Here is a 25967-nt window from a genome sequence, read left to right as displayed (position 1 = left end):
TGGGAACCCTACAGTGGTGTAAAGCAGGGGTGTCCAAAGTGCGGCCCGGGGGCCAAATGCGGCCCGATGACAAATGTTATGCGGCTTGCGACGCATTGTGAGATTGAAGCTCAGCTATTTTCAAACATTTTGTACTTTTACTTTTGGTACTTTATTTACATTTTGATGGCAACACTAGTACATTTTGAATTTCCGACTTTTACTTGTAACAGAGTATTTCTACATTGCGGTATTCATACTTTTACTTAAGTAAAGAATTTGAGTACTTTTTCCATCAGTGCTCTCCTCTCTCCTTTAGTCCATTCTATGGGGAGGACTTCTACTGTGAGATACCACGTAGCTTCAGACATCTCTCCTTCTACATCTTCGACAGGGATGTCTTCAGGAGGGACTCCAGCATTGGTGAGTCAACGCCTCACATCTCATTGATCCCACCTATCTCACGTGAACTCGCCTCTCCGCTCTCGGGCCGAATCCAAACTCGCTCGATTGTGTGTTAAAATTAAGCACAGGAGTAGGGATGGGACGATATGAAGATTTCATATCACGATTGTGACAAAAGAAATCGCGATTTACGATATTATCAGTATCACGATAATCAAAATCCATTATCCTGGGGCGGTACATTTGTCAAAAAATAGCCGAAAATAGACCATCTACAAGCTCGCAACGCAACGTGTTGTGAGCTTGTAGATCGGCTATTTTTTGTCAAAGACATTTGACAGAGAGGTAAAAAAAAGTATGTATCAAGTACGTATATTATATTATAAGTACTTTTTTACCAATTATAGAGGGTTTAAGTGGTACCGGATATGCAGCTCAGCAAATAAAAGGTGAATTGATCCCAGTGCATGACGGAGGACGATATCATGATAAATTAAATCGATTATCGTGAGTGTTTTTTATCAGGATAAATTATAATGTCGCTTATCGTCCCATCCCTACACAGGAGGGTGTTTCTATTTTTGTGCCAGTGCTTTGATTGGACGCAGCTGATGAGCACCAGATGTTTACGTTCCGACAGGCAGCAATTGGCTGGGAGGATGCGTCGCCATGCCAACATGCTGAGTCAATTGCGACTCAGGAGGAATGTGTTTTCGGTTGTTTGTTTAGCAACCAAGCAAAACATGACCGCATGGCACTTATTTCTGCATGTCTGCATCTGTGTCTGTATTTTTGCTTTTATAAAGGTAGTATGAATGGTTCGACTGCCTATTAGCTTGACAACCATTCACCACTTGTGTGGTGAATGTGTGTGTGTGTGTGTGTGTGTGTGTGTGTGTGTGTGTGTGTGTGTGTGTGTGTGTGTGTGTGTGTGTGCCAAACAACAAGGTCATTTCCAGGTTACAGATGACACATTTATACTTATGTTCTCATCATTGTGTGTGTGTGTGTGTGTGTGTGTGTGTGTGTGTGTGTGTGTGTGTGCGTGTGCGTGTGCGTGTGCGTGTGCGTGTGTGTGTGTGTGTGTGTAGGCAAGGTTGCAGTGAAGAAAGAGGACCTGCAGAAGTACCATGGGAAAGACACCTGGTTCCAGCTGCACCCTGTCAGTGCTGACTCAGAGGTTCAGGTTAGTGCAGAGTGAGAACACACACATACACACACACATCTCAGCAGCCATAACCCACAGCGACGCTCTTTAAATATTTTTAAGCATCCTGCGCGATAGAATCACATTTACACTGCATCTAAAGACTCCACCTTTTGCACAAAAATCGCGCATTTTTACCCCAATGTTCCTAGCAGCTTCTCCTGAACCTATTGTATTCGCAAGATGTACACTTTGTAGAAAAGTAATGTGTGGCTTTACTATGCAAATCTTTCCCCAGAGCTTCTCCTACGCAATTTTCGTCACGAAAGTATCAGGTTACAGTTTGCTTCAGCAGTGACGGGCGCGCAGCGAGAGCCTAGCTAGCCGAGAGCCTGTATCTTACAAGAAGTTGGCGGCCCTTCGGGCCACTCACATCTAGAGTTCGGCCCACTCACCTCTTCACAGCAACATACTGTCTGTCTGTGTGTGTGTGTGTGTGTGTGTGTGTGTGTGTGTGTGTGTGTGTGTGTGTGTGTAGGGGTGTGTGTGTGTGTGTGTGTGTTGCTAAAATGAAAACATTGAAATAATGAAAATAAAACATTGGCAGGCCTATTATAGTAATAATAATAACACAATTAGGCCAAAACTTTTTTTTTTTCACAAAACTTTTTTTTTTTCAAAAAACTTTTTTTTTCAAAAATCTTTTTTTTCAAAAAACTTTTTTTTTTCTCAAAAATTTTTTTTTGTCTCAAAAAACTATTTTTTCTCAAAAAAATTTTTTTTCTCAAAAAAAGAACTACCCATATTTGCCCATTACAAATCCATTTCATTGCTGGTATACCGCGAGGGCGCCCGAGCTCTAGATTTGAGGGCCCCCGAAGGGGGCCCGAAATTCTAGTTACTATAACTTGTGAGGCCATTGCTAGAACAGCATCGAAAGCAGCTGGGAAACAGCCCGGAAAAAAAGCTCACAAAACGTTGCAGCACAACACGTTGTGAGCTTGGAGATCGGCTATTTGTGCCGGTGCATAACATTTCCTAATTGTAAGCCTAACTATAAAAATCTATTTTAACAGTGAAAACTCTCTCTCTCTCTCTCTTTTGATGATCAGGAAAATTGTCTTCACAATGGCTATTTCTCAAATAATACACACACACGCACACACACCAGGGATGGGACGATATGAAAACTTCATATCACGATTATTGTGACAAAAGAAATCCCGATTTACGATGTTATCACGATAATCGGCTATTTTTTGGCAAAGACATTTGATAGAGAGTGAAAAAAAGACTGTATCAAGTTGCACACTGCTGCGTTTTTCGGGCCGAATATCGGAGTGAATTTCGGAGCGCGCAAATAAAAAATCAACCTCACGTTACGTCAGTCACGTTTGCACACTGCCGCCCGTTTCGCGCACCACTCAGTCCCTTGCTCTCTCTATCTCTCTCTCTCTCCTTGCCCTGAAAAACGCATTTCGCAACGAAAAACGCAGCAGTGTGCAAAGACCTTAAGTGCTACCAGAAATGCAGCTCTGCAAATAAAAGGTCAATCGATCCCAGTGCATGACAGTGGACAATATCACGATAAATTAAATCTCCACGATACGATTATCGTGAGTGTTTTTTATCATGTTAAAAGATAATATCGCTTATTGTCCCAACCCTAACACACACGCACACGTGTGTGTGTGTGTGTGTGTGTGTGTGTGTGTGTGTGTGTGTTTTGTACTCGCCTCATCTTCATATTTTTCTACTTTCACATACAGTACTCCTTGTTTGATCTTGTTGTTCTCCGCCATTTACAGTATTCCGAGCAAGACCCGAGCAAGACAATCGCAACGTCAAATTACACTTAACTCTGTTGTCTCTCTTTGTGTGTGCGTGCGTGCGTGCGTGCGCGTGTGTGTGCGTGCGTGCCTGTTTGTGAAGCTGAACTGAAGCCAAACAAACACAGAGTGTGTGCACCCTAAACATGCACCAGCTCAGCTCGCAGGGTCAAAGTCATTGACTGTTGTCTCACTCCGTCACGCTTCATTATAGAGAACAACCTTGATGGCAAACACTGAGCATTGCTAAGAGACTAGCTCCTTTCAGAACCTCTCCCTCCACTATACAGCTCCCAGATGAGGTTCCTGCTCATAACAAGCCCATATGAGCTTTTTCTGGGGATAGTTCGCCACATTTTTGACCATTCTTACCTTCACCAAACATCATATCCAAAAAGTAAAGGTCCTATACCCATCCCTCACATGTCTACTTTTTAAATCGATCGTTTTGTCAACCAGTTCCATGTTTTTGTCAGCCTGTGGCCATTTCTCGCCCCGACCGCTTGGTGGCTGCAACACAGATTAATGGCGAGTCACGTGTGCCAACATTACTGCTTCCGTAACATTTCACTGGGAAAAACATGGAACTGGTTGACAAAACGAGCGATTTAAAAGTATTGTTTCAACTCATCGCTTGGATTACCCCCGCCGTTAAAAAAGTAGACATGTGAGAGATGGGTATAGGACGACCTTTACTTTTTGGATACGATGTTTGGTGAAGGTAAGAATGGTCAAAACGTGGCGAACTATCCCTCACATGGGCTCGTTATGAGCAGGAACCTCATCTGGGAGCTGTATAGTGGAGGGAGAGGTCCCAAAAGGAGCTACTATGAGACTGTATTTCTAATGTCTCATGATGACTCCACCACTATTCTGCTCCCCCACAATAGAGGGATGCTAAGATTCACGTGGTATATCGATCACAATGAATTAATATCTTTAAAAAAGAAAAGTAAAGTAATTCATGCATTAATTAATATCAGCCATTTTCTGGTAAACTTTGGAGTTTGGACTATTACTTTCCCAAAAAAATGTTCATTCATCACTAAATCTTTGGGAATATTACTTGGCTTCAAAATGTCTTGTCAAAGATGACCTGGTTATTAATCAGCATTTAATTATTCCTGACAGAGAATGTTCAGGCTGAGGATTGTTTTTGGCTGCCGATGGTTGTGGCCGCGCTTTTCTGTCAGTTCCGATTCTTCAAGTGATCAAGTTGAAAAGACACAGCGCGCACCCGTGTGTGTGTGCACTTATATTACTATTCTTGTGAGGCCCAAATGCCTTTATGGTCTATGGTTCGTACATATTGATGACCCCTGGGTTAGGGTTAGGATTAGTCATTTAGAATTAGAGGTCAGGTTTAGGAGTTGGGGTTAGAGATAGAGTTGTGCCTTATTCATACTGGGTCGTACACCAATATCAAGCACTGAAAATAGCCGATCTACAAGCTCACAGCATGCTTATTTAATCCCGGTGTTTTCTATGTGTTGCCTGCACATATACACGTTCACGCGTATGCGCGAGCAGCCGAGCACACATGAACACACGTGCACCTGCAGTGCACGCTCACTCACACACAAACACGCGAGCACACGCACGCACGCACGCTCGCTCACACACACACGCACACACACACAATGAACAGTAACATCTGCAGGCAGATGGGTGTGTGTTGGGCCCCGGAGCTGAGCTCTGAAACAGAGGCACATTCATGGTGGATGCCGGGGAGAGGAAGGATGTGTGAGAGAATGAGGGAAAAGAGAGAAAGAGAGAGAGAGAGATGGGATCAAATGAAGTAGGAAGATAGAGTGTCCCTCTTCTCCCTTTCAATAGAGGACACATTGTTTGCTGTGCGTGTGTGCGTGCGTGTGCGTGTGTGTGTGTGTGTGTGTGTGTGTGTGTGTGTGTGTGTGTGTGTGTGTGCGCGTGTGTGTGTGTGTGTGTGTGTGTGTGTGTGCGTGCATGCGTGTGTGTGTGTGAGTGAATTTGTGTTCCCATTTGGTGAAAGTAAAGGAATAACGCTTGTTAGTTTGCATACCGATGTTGCTAATTAATGGAACATTGGTAGACAGCTGAATTATTACATTATTAACCCAATCACTGGCGAGAACCTGACCTTCAGTCTGACACACTGGATCCATGCTGACTCTGTTAGGGTGGGAATGGGACTTTTATCCTGTTTGTGTATTGACATTTGCTAATCGCCTGTGTGTTTATCTCTCTCTCTCTGTGTGTGTGTGTGTGTGTGTGTGTGTGTGTGTGTGTGTGTGTGTGTGTGTGTGTGTGTGTGTGTGTGTGTGTGTGTGTGTGTGTGTCTTGCAGGGAAAAGTGCACCTGGAGCTTCGTCTGAGTGAGGTCATTACTGACAGCGGAGTAGTCTGCCATAAACTTGCAACACGGTGAGACTCTCCGGACACGCGCACACACGCACGCACGCACGCACGCACGCACGCACGCACGCACGCACGCACGCACGCGCACGCACACACACACACACACACACACACACACACACACACACACACACACACACACACACACACACACACACACACACACACACACACACACAGACACGCACACACACACACACACACACACTTTTCCACCCGATTTGCCATTCATACACCCATACCCTGTTGCTATATATTGACGTTTTTGTTTCATGTTTTGGGGTACATTTTAACAACAAGCTGTCCTCCTTACCAACAATACATCAATGTAGGGGTGGGGCTTGGAAGTGATTCATTATGTATACACTGACTGTCCTGCAGAGAAAGATAGAGGTAGGGGTAAGGATGCTGGTTCTCATTATATGCTGTAAAATACTATCACAATGTAATTCTATCATGGATATCTACAATCTATTATGACATTAACTGGATTTGTTAGTTATTTATAGAAGGCTTGTGAGCATTTTGAGTCATGAAGTAATGCTGTGTGTAGTTCTCTCTTCATGTTAGTTCCATAGATTTAGGGCTTATTATTGCTTAGCAGCACTGACTCACCTTGACTCTTTGTATCTGGAGTCTGTTGTCCGCAGTGAGTCACTGTTCAGAAAGCCGTGAATGAACACATTAATGTCTGCGTGTACATTGTTAAGTCCTCTGTGTTCTTTTAACTCTGCATGCACACATGTAACCCAATGGACCGTGTGTGTGTGTGTGTGTGTGTGTGTGTGTGTGTGTGTGTGTGTGTGTGTGTGTGTGTGTGTGTGTGTGTGTGTGCACACACGCAAGCACAGGTCATTGGTTCGAATCTGTGAATCGTCCTTTATCACAGGGACGTGCAGAGAATGTTAGAGAGGCAGGGGCTGAAATTTCTAAAAAGGCCTTTTGGTGAAAATATCGAAAATAGCCGACCTCCAAGCTCACAACGCGTCGCAGCGCAACGCGCTGTGAGCTTGGAGCTCGGCTATTTTCGATGCTTGATTTTTACACAGAGGGCAATTCATTCAACATAAGTCACTGCATTCAAGTTCAGGAGAGATTGGACTCTGGTTTTGGTCTCTTTAATGCTGCCTTCAGGTATGGCATGGAAAGAGGGGAGCATTAGCATTTTACAGATGGATAAAAGGGCAGGGGCCCAAGCCCCCTTTGATGTTTATGTGTGCACGTGCCTGCTTTATCACGTTTATACATTATGACGTGGGGAGGTTCGTTTGTGGAAGCATGTGTATTGCTGTGTGTATAATATAACATGTGACTCCCATGCACGCGTGTGTGAGCGTCAATGTTTATTGAAGGTTGAAGATATGCTTCTAGATGGTTCTTTGTGCTACTTGCACGGTGAAATTCTTAGCGGTAATTGAACTCTGAGAGCGTACAGATGGATACATGAACACTTAAGGGCCCTATTATGATCCAGGTCTTATGCCTTATGCCTTAACTGATCTACAAGTTCACAACATGCAGATGTAGATCAGCATTTGAAGTATTTAAAAATGTTTTTCAAAATAGTGGAAAAAAAGGTAAAGAAGTTAAGGCATAAGGCATAAGACCTGGATCATAATAGGGCCCTAAATTAGGGTTTTACTATGTGCTCTGCCTCGCTCCACTGCTGAAACATGCAGCAGTAATAGTATGATGATGAGCTTGCATGGCTGGGATCATTTAGTGTGCCATTTAGTTGAAATATAAGAACAGTTAATGCAACGGCAACAAGGCTTATTTACTTGGGACCCATAAAAATGTGTTTGGGTACCGCTGCAGTTTGACATTTACATAAGTCATTGAATAATAAAAACAAGGTTACTGGTCCTTGCTGAGAGTAGAAAATGCTGACAGGTAGCCAAAGGGGCTCATCACCATGAATGCCATTAGATCTGTGTTTTCCAAACAATGACTCGGGACCCATTTTCAGGTCGCGGACATATTTTTACGTGTTGCGTTGCGAGTACGTAGCCTATCCCATTTTTGCAACTTGCTGTGAGATTGTAGATTGGCTATTTTACTATACTAGAGGTTCAGGGCCGCTATACGCGGCGTTCACACATACACTGCACTGCCGATCCGACCAATAGAGGGTATGCGCATGACATCACTGTTGCTGGAAGTTATGTGGGAACACGCCTACTGAGTGGCAAAACACTAATTTCTGCCATTGACAGTCCATACATCCAAACAGAAAGGTCCTACCTGATTGAATTAAACAAAGTTAACTCACCAACATTGCGGCTGTACTGAAAGCTTGAATTATCCTCTTTCTATCTGCAAAGTTTTTGTTTCATAAAAAATCCACCATAGGCATGTTATGAGATACTTTCTGTCAAGACATTCTGTGCAGGTTTATTTTTCCAGGTGTCAGAGTTTGGAAGCATTCGTTTTCTACAACACAACATCCTGCTGCCTCCTGCATTATGTGCAAATTAGAAACAGGTGGTATGCAGGGCCGTTGAGTGATTTGCAACTAGTACTTCCAAACTACAATGCTCCATGCTGCTCAATGTTTTGCCACTCAGTCTAGATTAGGGGGGCGGGTCCCAGTGGACGTGCATACCCTCTATATGCCCATATATGGAGATCTCTGTAACTGTCATTTCTTGTCCCATTTATGCCCATATATGGAGATCGCGGAGGTCATCAGTATATGCCCATATATGGCCAAGCCCCCTTTTGTGCTCATATAGAGCTGACTGCATGAGTTGTTTGTGCCTGATACCATGATGACACATTGATGTTAGACAACACACTCCATATATACTGTAGGTACATAGCTGCATTGGGAACTCCTTATATGGTTATGTCTGAGTCATAGTGACGTGCGCATGATGATGACGTGGTCCTCCCTTAAAGGAGAATTCTGTGGTAAATCGCTTTCTTACCTTGTTTTCTTGTTATTTAGCCTCCAAAAAATAGGTGTTTTTTTCTTCAAAAAAGCATTATTGTCCATAAGGCCGAGCCACGGCAATCTTATACAGTTCACAACGGCAGCCTTGGGCCATAGGCAATTCCGCTTATTTTTATTTTATTTATTTTTGTTTTTTATCCCACGGTTTTTGTAACCCATTTTTCTCACCCGGTGACTACCTAACCTGTAGTCCTGGTTTCCGCTCTCACATTGGGGAGCCCCCGGCTGGCTAGGGGGAGGTAGTATAGAAACCAGGACTACTGCATGTTTTTGTGTGAGGGCCTATGCCCAAGGAGACACGGGGAGAACATGCAAACTCACCACAGAGAGGCGGGTGGAGGAACACGCCCCCAGCACCCACAGCTTCCCCCGGCGGGAATCGAACCCAGGACCTTCTAACTGTGAGGCGAAGTGCTAACCACTGCACCACCGTGCCCCAAGAATTCCGCTTATTTACATCGCTTTAAAATCAGTCCTTTCACTAACCAGAACTATAGGATAGGCGCGACTCCTCCCCTTTTTTTCAGTATGATGTAATTCATTTCCCTTTGAAGCTCGTTTATGGAATGAAAGAACACAAAGCCATTAGGAAACATTTGGTGAATGCCATGTCGTTCCAAATAATCGTCTGCTGTACCTGTCTGGCACATTGCAGCTCAGGGACGAGAGAGAGAGAGTGGGAGAGAGAGGGAGAGGCAGTGGTGGAAAAAGTACTCACATTCTTTACTTAAGTAAAAGTATCAATGCTGCAACGTGGAAATATTCTGTTACAAGTAATAGTCTGGAATTCAAAATTTACTTGAGTAAAAGTACAAAAGTACTGGTATCAAAATGTACTGATAGTACCAAAGGTAAAAGTACAATATGTTTGAAAATAGCAGATCTACAAGCTCTACAAGCCTGTAGATCAGCTATTTTCAAATAGCCAAGGTATAAAATAGGGATAAAGTGGCTTATGTATGTTTTATAATATCATAATTTATATCTGCAAAGTAACTATTAACTAAAGTTCTCAAATAAATGTAGTGGATTAAAAGTACAATATTTGGATCCGAGATGTAGTGGATTAGAAGTAAAAGTACATTACTTAAGTAAAAGTACTTAGCTACTTCACACCACTGGGGAGAGGTTTGTGTGTGTGTGTGTGTGTGTGTGTGTGTGTGTGTGTGTGTGTGTGTGTGTGTGTGTGTGTGTGTGTGTGTGTGTGCGTGCGTGCGTGCGGGTGTGTGCGTGTATGTATGTGCGCGTGTGTGTGTGTGTGCGCGCGCGCGCGTGTGCGAACAAAATAAAGAGAGGGGACACTAGGCCAAGCATTGGTTATATAAACAAGATTATTGGACAGGAAGCGCACTGGCATTAGTGACACTAAACCCAGCCTCCTCCTTATTACCGTAACCTGCATGTGTTGATGTATGTGCGCACGCGCACATACGTGTGTGTGTGTGTGCGCGCGTGTGTGTGTGTGTGTCGGCAGGATGCGACAAGCTGTATCTTGTGTGTCAGCTGTTGGCCGTATGGCAGTGTGTTGGTCTGTGCGGGCTCCTCATGCAGAATGACTGGTCGTGCATCAGCATGACACACAGGAAGTGGTTTGTCCCACTGGGTGACATGTCCTGTCCTGTCCTGTTCTATCCCGTGGTAATCCCCTTACACCATGATGTCATCGGGAAGCACAACACTTGTGGGGGCGGGGCCCTGACTCAGGTTATGGTCACGGGCGGTGAGTGGGATTCAAGCATCATGAACCTGGACAGACTGACATACGGACGGACAGACAGACAGACAGACAGACAGACAGACAGACAGATATAAACCACCGTGTCTGGAAAGGATGGAGTGATGGATTGATGAAGGGAAGGGTGGTTTGTGGGATGGAGGGGTAAATGCATGTTGTAAATGCATGTTTCGGATTTTGTGTGTGTGTGCGTGTGTGTGCAGGGCTGTCACAATTATAATCGTCTAATTGCATTTATTTGATATAATTGTGATTATTTTTCATAATCGTCATAATCATTTCCACGTTGAAAAAGTTTCATACATTTTTTATAAAAGTAAAAAATAGTGGAAATAGCAGCCAATCTACAAGCTCACAACGCGCCGCGATGCAGCGCGTTGTGAGCTTGTAGATTGGCTATTTCCACTATCAATGTCCTTTTTTAAGTATAAAGTTGTCAAATATGTCAGTCATTTCTTTGTATATTTAGGTTATGTGTCATATCTACCATGTGCAACATCAAAGCCTAAAAGCCAAACAGAAATGTAATTGTCAACGACAAAAACACAATTAAATCGTTAATCGCAATTATTTGAGTGAGAATTAATCGTCATGTAAAATGTCATAATCGTTGACAGCCCTATGTGTGTATGTGTGTGCGTGCGTGCGCATGTGCGTGTGGTGTTATGCGTGGGTTCATTTGCATCCGGCGCATGTGAGAAATGAATACCTGATGATGTATTTATGGTCAATGCAGAAATATCAACATTCAAACGTCTTGAGTGTTGTGTTTAGATTTTGCCTTTGTGTGTGCTAGACCAATCAGTCATGTGTGTGATATCTGTGTGGTCATTGGATCAGTCAGGGTTTAAAATTGGCACAGAGCTCGGCCAGCAGCTCAAAAGGAATTATGCCTAATTTATGCTCTCTCCGTCGCGCAACAGTATCGCAATGCAGGCCAAAAATAGCAGACCTACAAGCTCACACAATGAGCTTGTAGGTCGGCTATTTTGGGCGCGCGACGCTGCCGTGCGGTGGAGCATGAATGAACGGGGCTTTACTCTCCTTCCCTCTGTCCTGCAGGGACGTGCAGAGAATGTTAGAGAGGCAGGGGCTGACATTTCTAAAAGGGCCTTTTGGTGACAATATTGAAACTGCGACGCGTTGTGAGCTTGGAGGTCGGCTATTTTCAGTACTTGATACCACACAAAACTAAGCATAAAAAAGGCAATACTGGAGATGTGGCGTGACGGCATGGATTTCTACACAGAGAGGGCAATTCTTTCAACATAAGATGATGCATTCAAGTTCAGGAGAGTTTGGACAAGGCCATTCTCTTGAATGCTGCCTTCATGTATGGCCGGGGTCCCCAAACTTTTTCCAGTGAGGGCCACATAACTTTCCCCTTCTCTGATGGGGGGCCAGGGTCAGTTTGTAACAGAAAAAGTGTGACGATCGCAGGGGTGCCTATCGCAGAGGTTCAATGTGTCTGGTGACAGTACTCGCCGACAGACTCACGGCATTAAAGACATCTTTCTTCTCGGGACACACCTCCTCCACAACAACATTCAAACATTTCTTGACAAACTCTCCCTCAGTGAAAGGTTTACCGCCGCTTGCGATCAGCTGAGCAACACGGAAACTGGCCCGAACTGACGATTGGTTCAGCTGAGCTTGGCGTACAAATGTAGTCTGCTGAGCTAACAGTCCACTTTTTAGATTTGAGAGTTTGTCTGCTCGCATTTGGCCTTGCAAGCTATCCTACTTGTCTATGACGGGATTCATAATGTCGGCGCAGATTGTATTCTTTGAATACCGCCACCGTGTCTTGACAGATAAGACAAACAGCCTTTTCTTTGCATTGAACAAAAAAATAATCATGTGTCCACTGCGGGTTAAATACCCTGCATTCTGAATCAATTTTTCTCTTAGTCTTACCCAACCTTTTTGCCATTATTCCGTTCTGGGGGGCTCACGTTCACGTTCTATGACTGGGGCAAAGTGAGGTTGTAGTAGCAACATTTTTTTTTTTTTTTTGCGTCATTGTTCAGGGGGCCGGGTCAAACGTGTCCGGCCCCCGGGCCTTAGTTTGGGGACCCCTGATGTATGGCATGAAAAGAGGGCATTTCTTTCACCATAGTGAAAACTGCATTCATGGTCTGGAGAGGGCACTTTTTACTGATGGATAAAAGGGCAGGGGCTCAAGCCCCCTTTGATGTCTATGTGTGCACGTGCCTGCTGTCCTGCTTCTCTCACCCTCTCTGCCCCCGCTCAGCCCTGGTGGTCCCTGGACCTGGCATGCACCTGGTGGTCCCTGGGTCTGGCATGCACCTGGTGGTCTCTGGGCCTGGCATGCACCTGGTGGTCTCTGGGCCTGGCATGCACCTGGTGGTCTCTGGGCCTGGCATGCACCTGGTGGTCTCTGGACCTGGCATGCACCTGGTGGTCCCTGGCATGCACCTGGTGGTCCCTGGGTCTGGCATGCACCTGGTGGTCCCTGGGTCTGGCATGCACCTGGTGGTCCCTGGGCCTAGCATGCACCTGGTGGTCCCTGGTACTGGCATGCACCTGGTGGTCTCTGGGCCTAGCATGCACCTGGTGGTCTCTGGGTCTGGCATGCACCTGGTGGTCTCTGGGCCTAGCATGCACCTGGTGGTCTCTGGGCCTGGCATGCACCTGGTGGTCTCTGGGCCTGGCATGCACCTGGTGGTCTCTGGGCCTGGCATGCACCTGGTGGTCTCTGGACCTGGCATGCACCTGGTGGTCCCTGGCATGCACCTGGTGGTCCCTGGGTCTGGCATGCACCTGGTGGTCCCTGGGTCTGGCATGCACCTGGTGGTCTCTGGGCCTGGCATGCACCTGGTGGTCTCTGGGCCTGGCATGCACCTGGTGGTCTCTGGGCCTGGCATGCACCTGGTGGTCTCTGGGCCTGGCATGCACCTGGTGGTCTCTGGGTCTGGCATGCACCTGGTGGTCCCTGGGCCTGGCATGCACCTGGTGCTGAAAGGCCTTATCCAAGAGAATACACAGTACAAGGTTATCAGGACAGGGAAGGGACTGGGATTTGATATAGAAAGGATGAGAGCGATTCTTTAAATGATTAAATTTAGACATTTGGAACTAGGGTTGGGATCCCTTAGGATTCCGGTTCCTTAATTATTCCCTCTTAACTGTCCGATTCCTTAACGGTTCCCTTTAACGATTCCTATATGGGGTTCCAAATGGACCCTTAAGCCCTTAAATGTAAAGCTATCCTCCTAAAGTGAGAAAATAAGTGGAGGCCATCATAGTCAGTCACTGTGAAATTCTATCACTGTGACTGACTGGTCTAGATCGACCAATCAGTGAACGGGGTGATGGGTCGATCTGTCTGAAAGTAAAAACAGAGAGATTTGTCGGGGTTCGCGGCACCCTGGCCACAATATAACTTCCGGTTGGTTCTAGCGGAAGTGGCGGAAGTGCTGCGTTTAACGGACGTTACATCATGCGTTGCAGTCTTCCGGTGAAATTCTCACGGCGGAAGTTGAACTGTCTCTGCCTGATATTGTCACCAGGCTTTTCTCTTCGCAGATGAGTAAGCCTGGCTACGCGAGGCCATGTTCGCGGTGGATAGCTCTCCAATAGCTATCCACCGCGAGTAATGACGCAATGTTGTAGTTTTATAACTTAAAAAGACTACACCGCGGTGGATAGCTTATCACCGCAGTGCCTACTATGATAGGGGCTTTAGAAGTCTGTAACTCTGAGAGGGCACATATGGAACCAAATAGACCTGCAAATACCAGCTCTGACAGTGTACTGTAGATAAACGGTTCAGAATGTGATAGAACCCATTCCTGGTTCCTCAATGTTGGATCCGGTTCCTCCGGTTCCATATCCCAACCCTGTTTGTAACAGATGTGCATTAATAAAAGGCAAGGACGTCTTGTGTGGTTCCTATTCTTTACAGCTCTGCTGAGAAAATAACTAAAATTTACATTTCATTATTATAATTTCTTTGCATGCTTTTAACATGCCATGACATGTTTTGACACTAGTGTGTGTGTGTGTGTGTGTGTGTGTGTGTGTGTGTGTGTGTTTGTGTAAAATTACAGCACGTGTACATATTATTTGATGGCTTAATCAATGTGTGTGTTTGCTTGTGTTTCAACAGAGTGTTGGAGTGCCACGGTTTGCCAATCGTCAACGGCCAATGTGACCCTTATGCTGCCGTCTCCCTCTTAGGACCGTCCAGGTGAGAGAGGTCATGCACACACAGACACACACACACACACACACACACACACACACACACACACACACATGCCCGCGCGCACACACAAAAATCACCTTCATATTTATTTATGAAATATAACAGGGTTAGACAATTCATGAACACCTATGGGTACATAACAGCACTTTCTCCACTCAGACAAGCTGAAACAGAGCAGCATTATAGGCAAGTTATTTGGCTTTGTTCGTTGTCATGCCAGCAGTGTTCAGACCACTCATGGTAACTTTATATACATGACCCCAACTTAGTTATAATTTCAGTAACGCTTGGTACTTTTGAATGTTTATCTTGGGGAGCCTGGTCCATGTATAGATTAAAAACACTGCCTTCTTCTATAATATTTAAAATAGCAGATATACAAGCTCGCAGCGCGGCACTCGGTGCCGCGCTGTGAGCTTGTATATCTGCTATTTTTCAATAGTTAAAGCATAAAATAATAATACACCATAATGTTTACCCGTTCTGAATGGGTTAATTAATTAGGGGGTCCTTGACATGAAACACTTTGAGAACCACTGCTCTATACGACACCATCAGCATGTCCTTTCACAGAGTTTGGAGGTCGGACATGAAATGGGGCGCACTGCTACCAACAGATAACCTGGAGAAATTAGCCTTAATTGGTACACAATCATTGGAAATTATATTAACAAACGCCTGAGGTATATGAATTTCCTGGAGGACATTCAGCATCACCTCATGTGCCAGCGTACCAAAAAGCATCTCTGAAATCCAAGAAAACGGTGTTAAATCTGAAGGATTCGTGTGTGAAATTGAATATTCTAGGTCAGGGGTCTTCAACGTTGTCAGGCCGAGGACCCCTTAGTTGAGAGAGAGATGAAGCAGGGACCCCCCACAACCCTTTCATAGATTCCATATTGTTTCATCGTTTGACAGCACAATCATCAGTGTATTTTGGATTCATGTCAATTTGTGTTTTCTGATATTTAACCACTTGAACTGTCAATACTTAATAAACTTGACCTTTTACTCTGTACTTAGTCTGCTCTTTTTCCCCTCTACACCAAACCTCTTTGCCAAAAATAGCAGATCTACAAGCTCACAACGCCTCCTCGCGCTGCGAGGCGTTGTGAGCTTGTAGATCTGCTATTTTTGGCTAAAGTAGTCAGAATATGGACGCTAGGGTTCAAGTGGTTAATATAGGAAAAAAGGAGAAAAATAAAGTTTCTATCACACAAAGATTTGGAGGACCCCCTGTAGTAACTCTGAGGACCCCCTGGCACACACACACACACACACACACACACACACACACACACACACACACACACACACACACACACACACACACACACACACACACACACACACACTCACTCACACACACACACACACACACACACACACACACACACACACACACACACACACACACACACACACACACACACACACACACACACGTGAATGAACACGGTTGCATGACACACACCGGTCACCCTATCTATGCTTGAGGTGACGTCTTCCCTTTCCGCCTCCCTCAGGTCAGAAGCTAAGAAGACCAAGGTAAAAAGGAAAACCAACAATCCCCAATTTGAAGAGGTTTTCTACTTTGAGGTAAGAGAAGTCTTGAGTGGAATTATGTGGAGATTGACATCATTAACTGACTTAAAGGACAACTTTGTTTTTTTTTTTTACAACAAGGGTTCATACGGTATTTTAGACTGTAATTAGAGAAAAGAAATGATGAGTGTTAAAATGTTTTCATTTACTTCTTTCTATTGTTTTTCTTTCTATGCAATTTTGATTTGCATGCAAGTGGCTAAAAATGTATTTTTAGACACATCTAAGCCCATTCCCAAGATGCACCGCAATTTTTCATGGGCAGATGTGACTTATGGGGCCTAGTGTCAATAGTAACAAAGAAATTGCCAGATTATTGTGTCTAAAAAGACATATTTAGCCACTTGTACGCATGCCCCCAACCACTGAAATCAAAATACTAAAATCGCTAAAACAATAGAAAGCAGTGAATGAAAACATTTTAACGCTCATCTTTTCTTTTCTCTAATTACAGTCTAAAATATGAACCCTTGTTGTAAAGAACCAAAGTTGTCCTTTAAGGTTTCATTTGAGTTCAGAGTAAATACGGGGCCTTAACAGATAACAGGCATTTAATGCTCAGGTCACCGAGTACCCTCCCATCATCAGTCATTAAGTCAAATATAGTTGTCCCCTGCAGTAAAAGGATGGGTGACGTCAGACAGGAAGAGAAGAGCATAATCATGTTTGTGTATTTCAGGAATGTACATATGTGTTTATTTTGTGTGTGTGTGCCAGATCTTTTTTAGGCATTTTGTGCAAAATGTCTCTTAGAAGCATACAAAGACGTACAGTATACACCCCACGTATACAAGTACGTCCATCTCTCTCACGCGCACGCATAAACACACACACGCCTTGACACACACACACACACACACACACACACACACACACACACACACACACACACACACACACACACACACACACACACACACACACACACACACACACATGCACATCAGGGACTTGCAGAGAATGTTAGAGAGGCAGGGGCTGAAATCTCTAAAAGCTAAAAGGGCCTATTGGTGCAAAATATAGAAAAAAGAAAATAGCAGACCTCCAAGCTCACAACGTGTCGCGCTGCGACGCGTTGTGAGCTTGGAGTTCGCCTATTTTCGGTACTTGTTACCACACTAAACTAAGCATAAAAAAGCAACACTGGAGATGTGGCTTAACGGCATGGATTTCTACACAAAGAGGGCAATTCTTTCAGCATAAGATGCTGTATCCAAGTTCAGGAGAGTTTTGACAAGGCAATTCTCTTGAATGCTGCCTTCAGGTATGACATGGAAAGAGGGCATTATTTTGTGTTTCTTTCACCACAGTGAAAACTGCTTTCATGGTCTGGAGAGGGTTTTTACAGACGAAAAAAGGGCACATGTCTATGTGTGCACGTGCCTGCACACACACACACACACACTCACACACACACACACACACACACACACACACACACACACACACATGCCTTGACACACACATGCACATACACGTTGCCCCCGGTAACCCTCGCACATCAGTGGTGCAAGGCCTGACACTCTGCCCTTCCCCCTGGCCTGTCCTCCCTAACACCAGAAGACTGCAGCACAAGAGTGTGATTGATTCAGACCAACCGCCAGACAATCTGTCCCATTGATCTCAGCCTGACAAGACCCTCTCATCATCTACTCCCCACACCACATAAACACCACTTTGCATAGCCCATGGTGGTGGTGGCCCTACAGCTCCTCCTTCTCTGTGACACAAACATAGATGCATGACACTGTTCACACGCACGCACGCACTCGCACTCGCGCACGCACACACACACACACGCACACACACACACACACACACACACACACACACACACACACACACGCGCACACGCACACACACGCACGCATGCACAAGCAATCCATGGCTCATCTATCATGCTTCTGTCATGGGGCAGTGTTTTTTTTTTCTTTTTTTTTGAGAGAGAGAAATGACTTCCATTGTTCTCATCTGAGCCTCTGTGGAGCCTGCCATATTGTGATCTCCCTGTTTAGTTCTACAACAGAAATGGAAACGAGCCTCGCCAGGTAGTGAGTGAGCAACCCAATGAGGTTTGGGTTGAGGGCTGGAGTCAGCAGACAGACAGATACTGTATTATAGTTCATTTCTTACTACACAATGAGCTACAAGCAAGTATTAAGGGGAATGAGACTGATTTAGTTTTACTCCCCCAGTTCAGAACCAAAGCAGGGTAAAAACATGGCAGGCTGCATAAGACATTAGAGTTAGGGCTGTCACAATTATTGCATAATCGTCTAATCGTAGTCTAATGTTCATATATTTAAATAAAAGGTCAAAAATAGTGGAAATAGCAGATCTACAAGCTCACAACGCGTCGCATCACGGCGCGTTGTGAGCTTGTAGATCGGCTATTTTCACTATCAATGTTCTTTTTTAAGTATAAAGTTGTCAAATATGTCAGTAATTATCAGTCATATCTACCATGTGCAACTTAAAAGCAGAAATGTAATTGTCAACGACAAAAACACAATTAAATCGTTAATCGCAATTATTTGAGTGACACATAATCGTCATGTAAAATGTCATAATCGTGACAGCCCTACTTAGAGTACACCGTGATGTAAGCAACATTGCTTTAGCTAATCCAATTAAAGAAAAAGTAAGTGATATTTTTTGGTTAAAACAAAATATTTTTGTTAAAAGGTTAAAGCACTATATTCTGATAGTAATCGTTGTTCTGAAGTGTTCAGTGACAGGTGTCTCTCCAGCTCTTTATAGAAATGGTACTAGCATAATATAGAGCTATTTAACACTTATTTTAATCAAAGAAAATATACCCAGTTACCCTACCTTTAATGACAATACTGTTGACTACTGTCTATGCTTGCATATTGGCATTCCCATGGTTCTGGGTGCACCTAAATCTAACACACCCATTATTACATTTTATTAGCTGCGGTTGCGTTGCTTAACTGCCTGCGATACATTTTTTTAATCTGCTGTGGTTTTGAACCTAAACTGGGAAACAAACTACAAAATCAGTCAAGGGGTTTCAAATCTCCAGACTCTCTCACAACTCTCTGAATCTCTTTAAATTAAAGAGTTGAGAAAGTGACTGACTGTGTAATTTGGAGTGTTATGTGTGAGTTGTAGAATTAAAAGAAATAAACGTTTCACTATAAAAGAAAATCATGCAATAGTTTTAACTGTAGTTAAATTGGGATTGGCTATGCAGGTGAATTGCTAGCCCGTAATGGTACTTCCAAGCAATCATATCGGCTCTCCTCTCCAGTTCTTTGTCCAAACATGCATTTATCGAGTAAAGATTGTCACAAGCTACACTAAATAGCAAACAGAGGTCTGTCTATGTGTATAATCAAATAGACTTCAGAATCGTGGACTTCTCACGAACAAAGGCGGTATATTTCGGATCAGACTCATTCACACAATTTGATTAAAGACTGTTTCTTATAATTATTTATCTTGGCTTGTGACCAATTTAAAATGACAGATGCAGGGCAGGAGCAAACAACAATGATCGGAATATAGAGCTTTAACCTTTTTAACGTTTAACACGTTTTACACCCCTTTTAAACATAGTTAACCAGTTTCAACCCAGAGTCTCTATTTTGGTTTGGTCATTATAGGCATAAATTCAATAAATGTCACAAAGTTTTAAAATGTTCAAAAATAGCAGACCTACAAGCTCACAACGCCTCATAATGCAATCGACTATTTTGACGCTATTTGTCCTACAACAACATACAACAGGGCTTAAGACTTAGGGCCCTATTATGATCCAGGTCTTATGCCTTAACTTCTTTACCTTTTTTTCACTATTTAGATTTAGAATGCTGATCTACATCTGCAAGTTGTGAACTTGCAGATCAGCTATTTGAAATATTTAAAAAACAAAAACAAAATAGTAAAAAAAGGCAAAGAAGTTAAGGCATAAGAGCTGGATCATAATAGGGCCCTATTAATCTTAAATATAGTTTATGCTCATTGTTCTATATTGTGTTTTTGTGTGTAGGTGACACGGCCATTAAGTTACACCAAGCGTCAGTTTGATGTTGAAGAAGAGGATGTTGACAAACTGGCATTGAGGTTAGTATATTTGACTGATTGGTGACTTAATTACTGTTCCAACCAAGTAGATTCAGGTCTAAAAGTTGTATTGTAGCTACTAGCTACTTGCTACTATCACTTTTTCAGAAGTTAGGGGGGTGTAACTAATTCCTTTTTTTTACCAAGTATTAAGTCATATAACTTTTTAAAGGAGTAATAATTAAAGTGTAATGTGACATGTGTTTAGACTGGTATAGTCCTTTAACTCTGTGTGTACAAATTTAACCAGGGTCCATTTGGTTCCATTTTTACACTACTGCAGTTCAATGAAGCCTGGAGCATTTTTCTGTGGTGTTTCATTTCCGACCCCCTCTGCTCTGTGTGCTGCTTGGTGTGTGTGTGTGTGCACTGTGCAGGGTGGACTTGTGGAATGCCAGCAACCTGAAGTTCGGAGACGAGTTCCTGGGTGGGGTTCGCGTTCCTCTCAAGGTCCTGGGCCAAGCTGGGGTCCATGACGCATGGTGAGAAGAACATGACTCATCTCACTGACCTCCTGTCTCTCACACAGACACAGAGTAGACAGAAATGGTGCCATGTTATACTGGGTGTTAGAGAGGGGTAATTATATGAAGATGAATGTTGAAAATGGGTTGAGTGGTGCTTTAGCTCAGTGTTTCTCAAATGGGGGTAAGTGGACCCCTAGGGTTACGCGGGGGTACTGCTGGGGGTACGTGAGAAAAAAAACTAGAAAATGGGAATATGTATTTTAGTGTTATTGTCAATAATAAAACATTGACAGAGTTTGTGTGTAGCTGCTCATCTGCAAAATTGTTAAACCAAATTACATCAATACCTTCACTTGTACAACTGGTATTGAATGGAAAGCAATGTTTATTTGTCATTGTGCTGTTTTATTTTGAACATATTGGCACAGGAACTGGACTTTAAATGTACATCTTTCTAAGTAAAATGCTGTGTTCAGGGGAAGGGGTACTCGGCTTCAGAAATCAGTATTGGGGGTTACTGCAGCCAAAAAGGTTTGAGAACCACTGCTTTCGCTTGTACCTTGTACGACTTTATCTTTCCCCTCTGTCTCTCCCCCACAGGTACTATCTCCTGCCGAGGGAGAACGGAGGGAAGACGGTGAAGGTGGAGGAGCTGGGCTCGCTGCGCCTCAACATTGTTTACACAGAGGACCACGTGTTCCCCTCTGAGCACTACACGCCCCTCCGAGAGCTGCTGCTGCACTCTGCTAATGTAGAGGTGTGTGTGTGTGTGTGTGTGTGTGTGTGTGTGTGTGTGTGTGTGTGTGTGTGTGTGTGTGTGTGTGTGTGTGTGTGTGTGTGTGTGTGTGTGTGTGCGCGTGTGTGTGCGTGCGTGCGTGCGTGTGTGTGTGTGTGTGTGTGTATGCGCGCGCGCTCGCGCCTGTGTGTCCGTTTGCCAGTGGTGGAAAAGGTACTACATTTTTTTTTTATTCAGTAAAAGCATCAATACTGCAATGTAGAAATAAGGGTGCCCTCACACCAAAATACCTATGAGAGTGGAATCCGCGTTCTGCCAATGCATTTCAATGAGAATGGAGCGGTTTCATGCCAGAAGAGGATTTCTGCAAAAAACGCTCCACTCTCATTGAAATGCATTGGCAGAAGGCGGATTCCACTCTCATAGGTATTTTGGTGTGAGGGCACCACAGTAAAAGTCCGGAATTCTAAATGTACTTGAGGAAAAGTAGCCAAGCCAAGGTATAAAATAGGGCTAAAGTATTATAATTCATATCTGCAAAGTAAATAGTAACTAAAGTTTTCAAATAAATGTAGTTGAGTAAAAGTACAATGTTTGGAGGTAAGATGTAGTGGAGTAGAAGTAACAGTATTGGCAATTTGAAATACTCAAGTAAAGTACAAATACTTGTACAACATGGAACTTAAGTACTTAAGTAAATGTACTTAAAAGTTACTTTGCACCACTGCCGTGTGTGTGTGTGTGTGTGTGTGTGTGTGTGTGTGTGTGTGTGTGTGTGTGTGTGTGTGTGTGCGCGTGGCGTGCGTGTGTGTGTGAGAATCTCCATCACATATCGTCGCAGGAAACCGAGTGGAAACCTTGTACGTCCAAAACCGTTACTTTTCAGGAAATGGAGTAAGAAAGAAAGAACCAGTGTTCCAATGGATAACAATGTAGTTATGATTTAGTCACGAGCTCTTGTTAACACTTTTCATTGGTTAAATATTTATAAAAACCAACAGACAGCAATTGCAACCCGACGTCACTATTTTGGGCATGTCATAAACATTTTCAATGGTTTTCAAAATGCGCTCAAATAGACGATCTCCATACAAGCTCCCAATTGGGCTGTTGTAAAACAGCTATTCTAGCTGCTTTATGAAGTATAGAATTGGTGTCGTAGATTAATTAAAACCTTACTAGTTGAATGTGATATATCATTACAATACATACCTTGTGGAAATGCAATTCTATATTAGAGTAAGGTTTAAGGTAAAACCTTAAAGCAGGGGTATTCAACGTTTTCAGGCCAAGGACCCCTTAGCTGAGAGAGAGATGAATCAGGGACCCCCAGATTCCATATACCGGTAGTGTCATTGTTTGACAGCACAATCATCAGTATATTTTGGATTCATGTCAATTTGTGTTTTCAGATATTTAACCACTTGAACCGCCAATACTTAATAAACTTGACCTTTCACTCTGTCTGCTCTTTTTCCCCTCTACACCAAACCTCTTTGCCGAAAATAGCCAATCTACAAGCTGCGAGGCATTGTGAGCTTGTAGATCTGCTATTTTTGGCTAATGTTCTCAGAATATGGACGCTAGGGTTCAAGTGGTTAATATAAAAAGGAGAAAAAGGTTTCTATCACTCAAAGATTTGGAGGACCCCATGTAGTAACTCTGAGGACCCCCTAGGGGTCCCGGACCCTCTGTTGAAGACCCCTGCCTTAAAGTATGGAGATACACAGTTTCAGCCCCCTAGTGTCATGCAGGACCTCACGTACGGCAGTTATTCTTTGCCTTTATCTTTTGAACCAGGCATACAACACTGTGGCCTTACAACATGAAACAATGGACACAGTAGAGTACACACTTATATATTTATACAAATACACATTTCCATGTTTCTGCTCTGCACAGCCCGTGTCAGCATCTACGGCGCACATTCTGGGAGAGGTGTGTCGAGAGAAGCAGGAGGCAGCCATTCCCTTAGTCCGTCTGTTTCTCCACTATGGCAAGATTGTGCCTTTCCTCAGCGCCATTGCCCACGCTGAAGTCAACCGCACGCAGTGAGTGTCTTGTTGCGTCTCTTCCTGTTACAGCAATGTCTGTAATTAATGCCAGGTACTACAGTATTTACCCCCTAGCCAATGTGTTACCAATGTACTAGGGGTGTAACGATACATTTTAACAACGATACGATACGCATCACGATACATGGTTGACGATACGATACATGGGCAATATTGGCTCATTCATGGCGATACGATACGATTTGATTCATTTAAAATTGATATAGTAACTATTTAACAAATAAATTAAATCTGTGTGAAACGTGTCAATAGTGCATGTTTTTAAGGGAAAATGTATTATTATGGATGTAAATAAGTAAACACAGTGATTTTCTATAGCAAATACATGGACATTATATTTCAACACATATGGACAAACCTGCACCTTGACATGAACACAGAGATTACACACATTTATCGATAGACCAAGAGTAGCTATATGGAATGGAAAAGTAATTTAACCCCTCTTTTTCATTTTCCCTCTTAAGGTTGCTAAAAACAAGGCACAAATTCTTAGTTTCCATACAATCAATTATTTGCACTGCAAAACGATTCGATACCGATCATCTGCATTGTAAAACGATATCGATACGATATAAAGCCAAAACGGTACGATATTTTGCTTTTGCAAACGATATAGTAGATCATTGCAAATTAAAATCGATTTTTCGATTCAGTTACTATATCGTTACAACCCTACAATGTACCAAACTGGCATCTCTGAGAGTTTTCAACAGACACATTATTATAGACTATTCTAAGTATTAAACATATTATAATGGCGTCGAGTTTGGGTTTGCAACGTATGTGTAACTAATAGGTTAGTTGTGAAAACATCCCTGAATCACTAGAGCTGCATCCTACATAATTGTGAACAGCCCAGACCACAGTACTGCTATGTTGTTTACTTTCAATATGAAATGAATCTCCGATAGCACAGAGTTGAGCATAAAACATGGTTTTGTCCATATGACTGTGTAATTCTAAAGAGCGTAACCTCTCTCTCGCAAAGGGATCCCAACACCATCTTCCGGGGGAATTCTCTGACTTCCAAGTGCATTGATGAGACCATGAAGCTAGCAGGCATGCACTACTTGCAAGTCACGCTCAAACCAATCATAGATGAGGTATGGTCATTTTACTGTACTTTTCTGTCACTGCCACATTTTCATTTTCTGCAACGTTCTAACGCTTATATGCACAGTATGCCCCGTTGTACAACGGTGGTCTGTAGCAAAATAGCAGACCTACAAGCTCACAACACGTCACATCCGTGTGACGTGTTGTGAGCTTGTAGGTCGTCTATTTTCGCTGAGGGCTGCTGTCGTACAAAAATGTATAAATCGGGCTTTAATCGGTTTCGTCTCATTGCAAGTCTCTGCCAGCCTTTTTTTTTACTTATCCATATTACATGACATTTCTCTAAATGTTTACAGATATGTACGGATCACAAACCCTGTGAGATTGACCCTGTTAAACTCAAAGAGTCTGAGAACTTGGAGACCAATAGGGTAAGTTAAGAGAGAGTGCGTGTGTGTGTGTGTGTGTGTGTGTGTGTGTGTGTGTGTGTGTGTGTGTGTGTGTGTGTGTGTGTGCGCGCGTGCGGGCCAAATGTTTCCGTAAGCATAGCAGAATTTGAGATACAGACGTTGTGAGGACCATTTTCCTGGTCCTGGAGAAATGTTAGTTTTATAGTTCCAAAAATATCTTTAGGGTCAGGCTTACCATTAGGAAAAGCTTCAGTTTGGAGTTACAGTTAAACATTTAGAGGTTAGGTTTAGGGTTTATGGTTGGAGTTACAGTATGTATAATTTAGTTATGCGTGTGTGTGTTATTTTTGGCTTTAGTGTTAGGGTTAGGGTTAAAAATGGCACACACAAATTGCCGTCCTGAAATGTTGACGTTCTCACAAGTATAGTAATACAAACGTGTGTGTGTGTGTGTCTGCGTGTGTGCGTGTGTGTGTGTGTGTGTGTGTGTGTGTGTGTGTGTGTGTGTGTGTGTGTGTGTGTGTGTGTGTGTGTGTGTGTGTGTGTGTGTGCGTGCTTGTGCGTGCGCGTGTGTGTGTGTGTGTGGGTCTGCCAACATGACAAATCTGACCTTGTTTCAACTCTGCAGGAAAACCTGCGCCACTATGTGGATCGCATCTTCAATGACATCACCACATCTGGCGTTCGCTGCCCCACGGTCATGTGTGACATCTTCTTCTCTCTGCGAGAGTCTGCCGCTACCCGTTTCCAAGGTAAACAAAGGCCTGCGTGACTTTAGGGTGTCAGGGAAGAAAGAGTATGATGGGCGCATAAAGGACAGGACAGGACACAGAGAAGAAAGAACAGGA

At 43.5% G+C, this 25967-nt stretch overlaps 1 protein-coding gene across 2 annotated transcripts in view; it reads left to right on the top strand.

Moving 5' to 3' along the window:
* Positions 1 to 25967, top strand: part of rasa3 (RAS p21 protein activator 3) — a 62922-nt gene that overhangs the window by 22389 nt on the left and 14566 nt on the right. For both annotated transcript variants that reach the window (XM_080729210.1, XM_080729209.1), the window contains exons 3-14: positions 299 to 402; positions 1476 to 1570; positions 5686 to 5762; positions 14580 to 14660; positions 16205 to 16277; positions 20299 to 20372; positions 20750 to 20854; positions 21440 to 21596; positions 23478 to 23626; positions 24642 to 24756; positions 25066 to 25140; positions 25748 to 25871. In XM_080729210.1, the coding sequence (XP_080585336.1) occupies positions 299 to 402; positions 1476 to 1570; positions 5686 to 5762; positions 14580 to 14660; positions 16205 to 16277; positions 20299 to 20372; positions 20750 to 20854; positions 21440 to 21596; positions 23478 to 23626; positions 24642 to 24756; positions 25066 to 25140; positions 25748 to 25871 (1229 nt within the window). The remainder of the gene's footprint in view (positions 1 to 298; positions 403 to 1475; positions 1571 to 5685; positions 5763 to 14579; positions 14661 to 16204; positions 16278 to 20298; positions 20373 to 20749; positions 20855 to 21439; positions 21597 to 23477; positions 23627 to 24641; positions 24757 to 25065; positions 25141 to 25747; positions 25872 to 25967) is intronic.

This window comes from Nannobrachium achirus (assembly GCF_963921795.1).
Source record: "Nannobrachium achirus genome assembly, chromosome: 7".
Taxonomy (NCBI): Eukaryota; Metazoa; Chordata; class Actinopteri; order Myctophiformes; family Myctophidae; genus Nannobrachium; species Nannobrachium achirus.
Note: the sequence above shows the minus strand (reverse complement) of the source record. Positions and strands in the feature narration are given on the sequence as shown.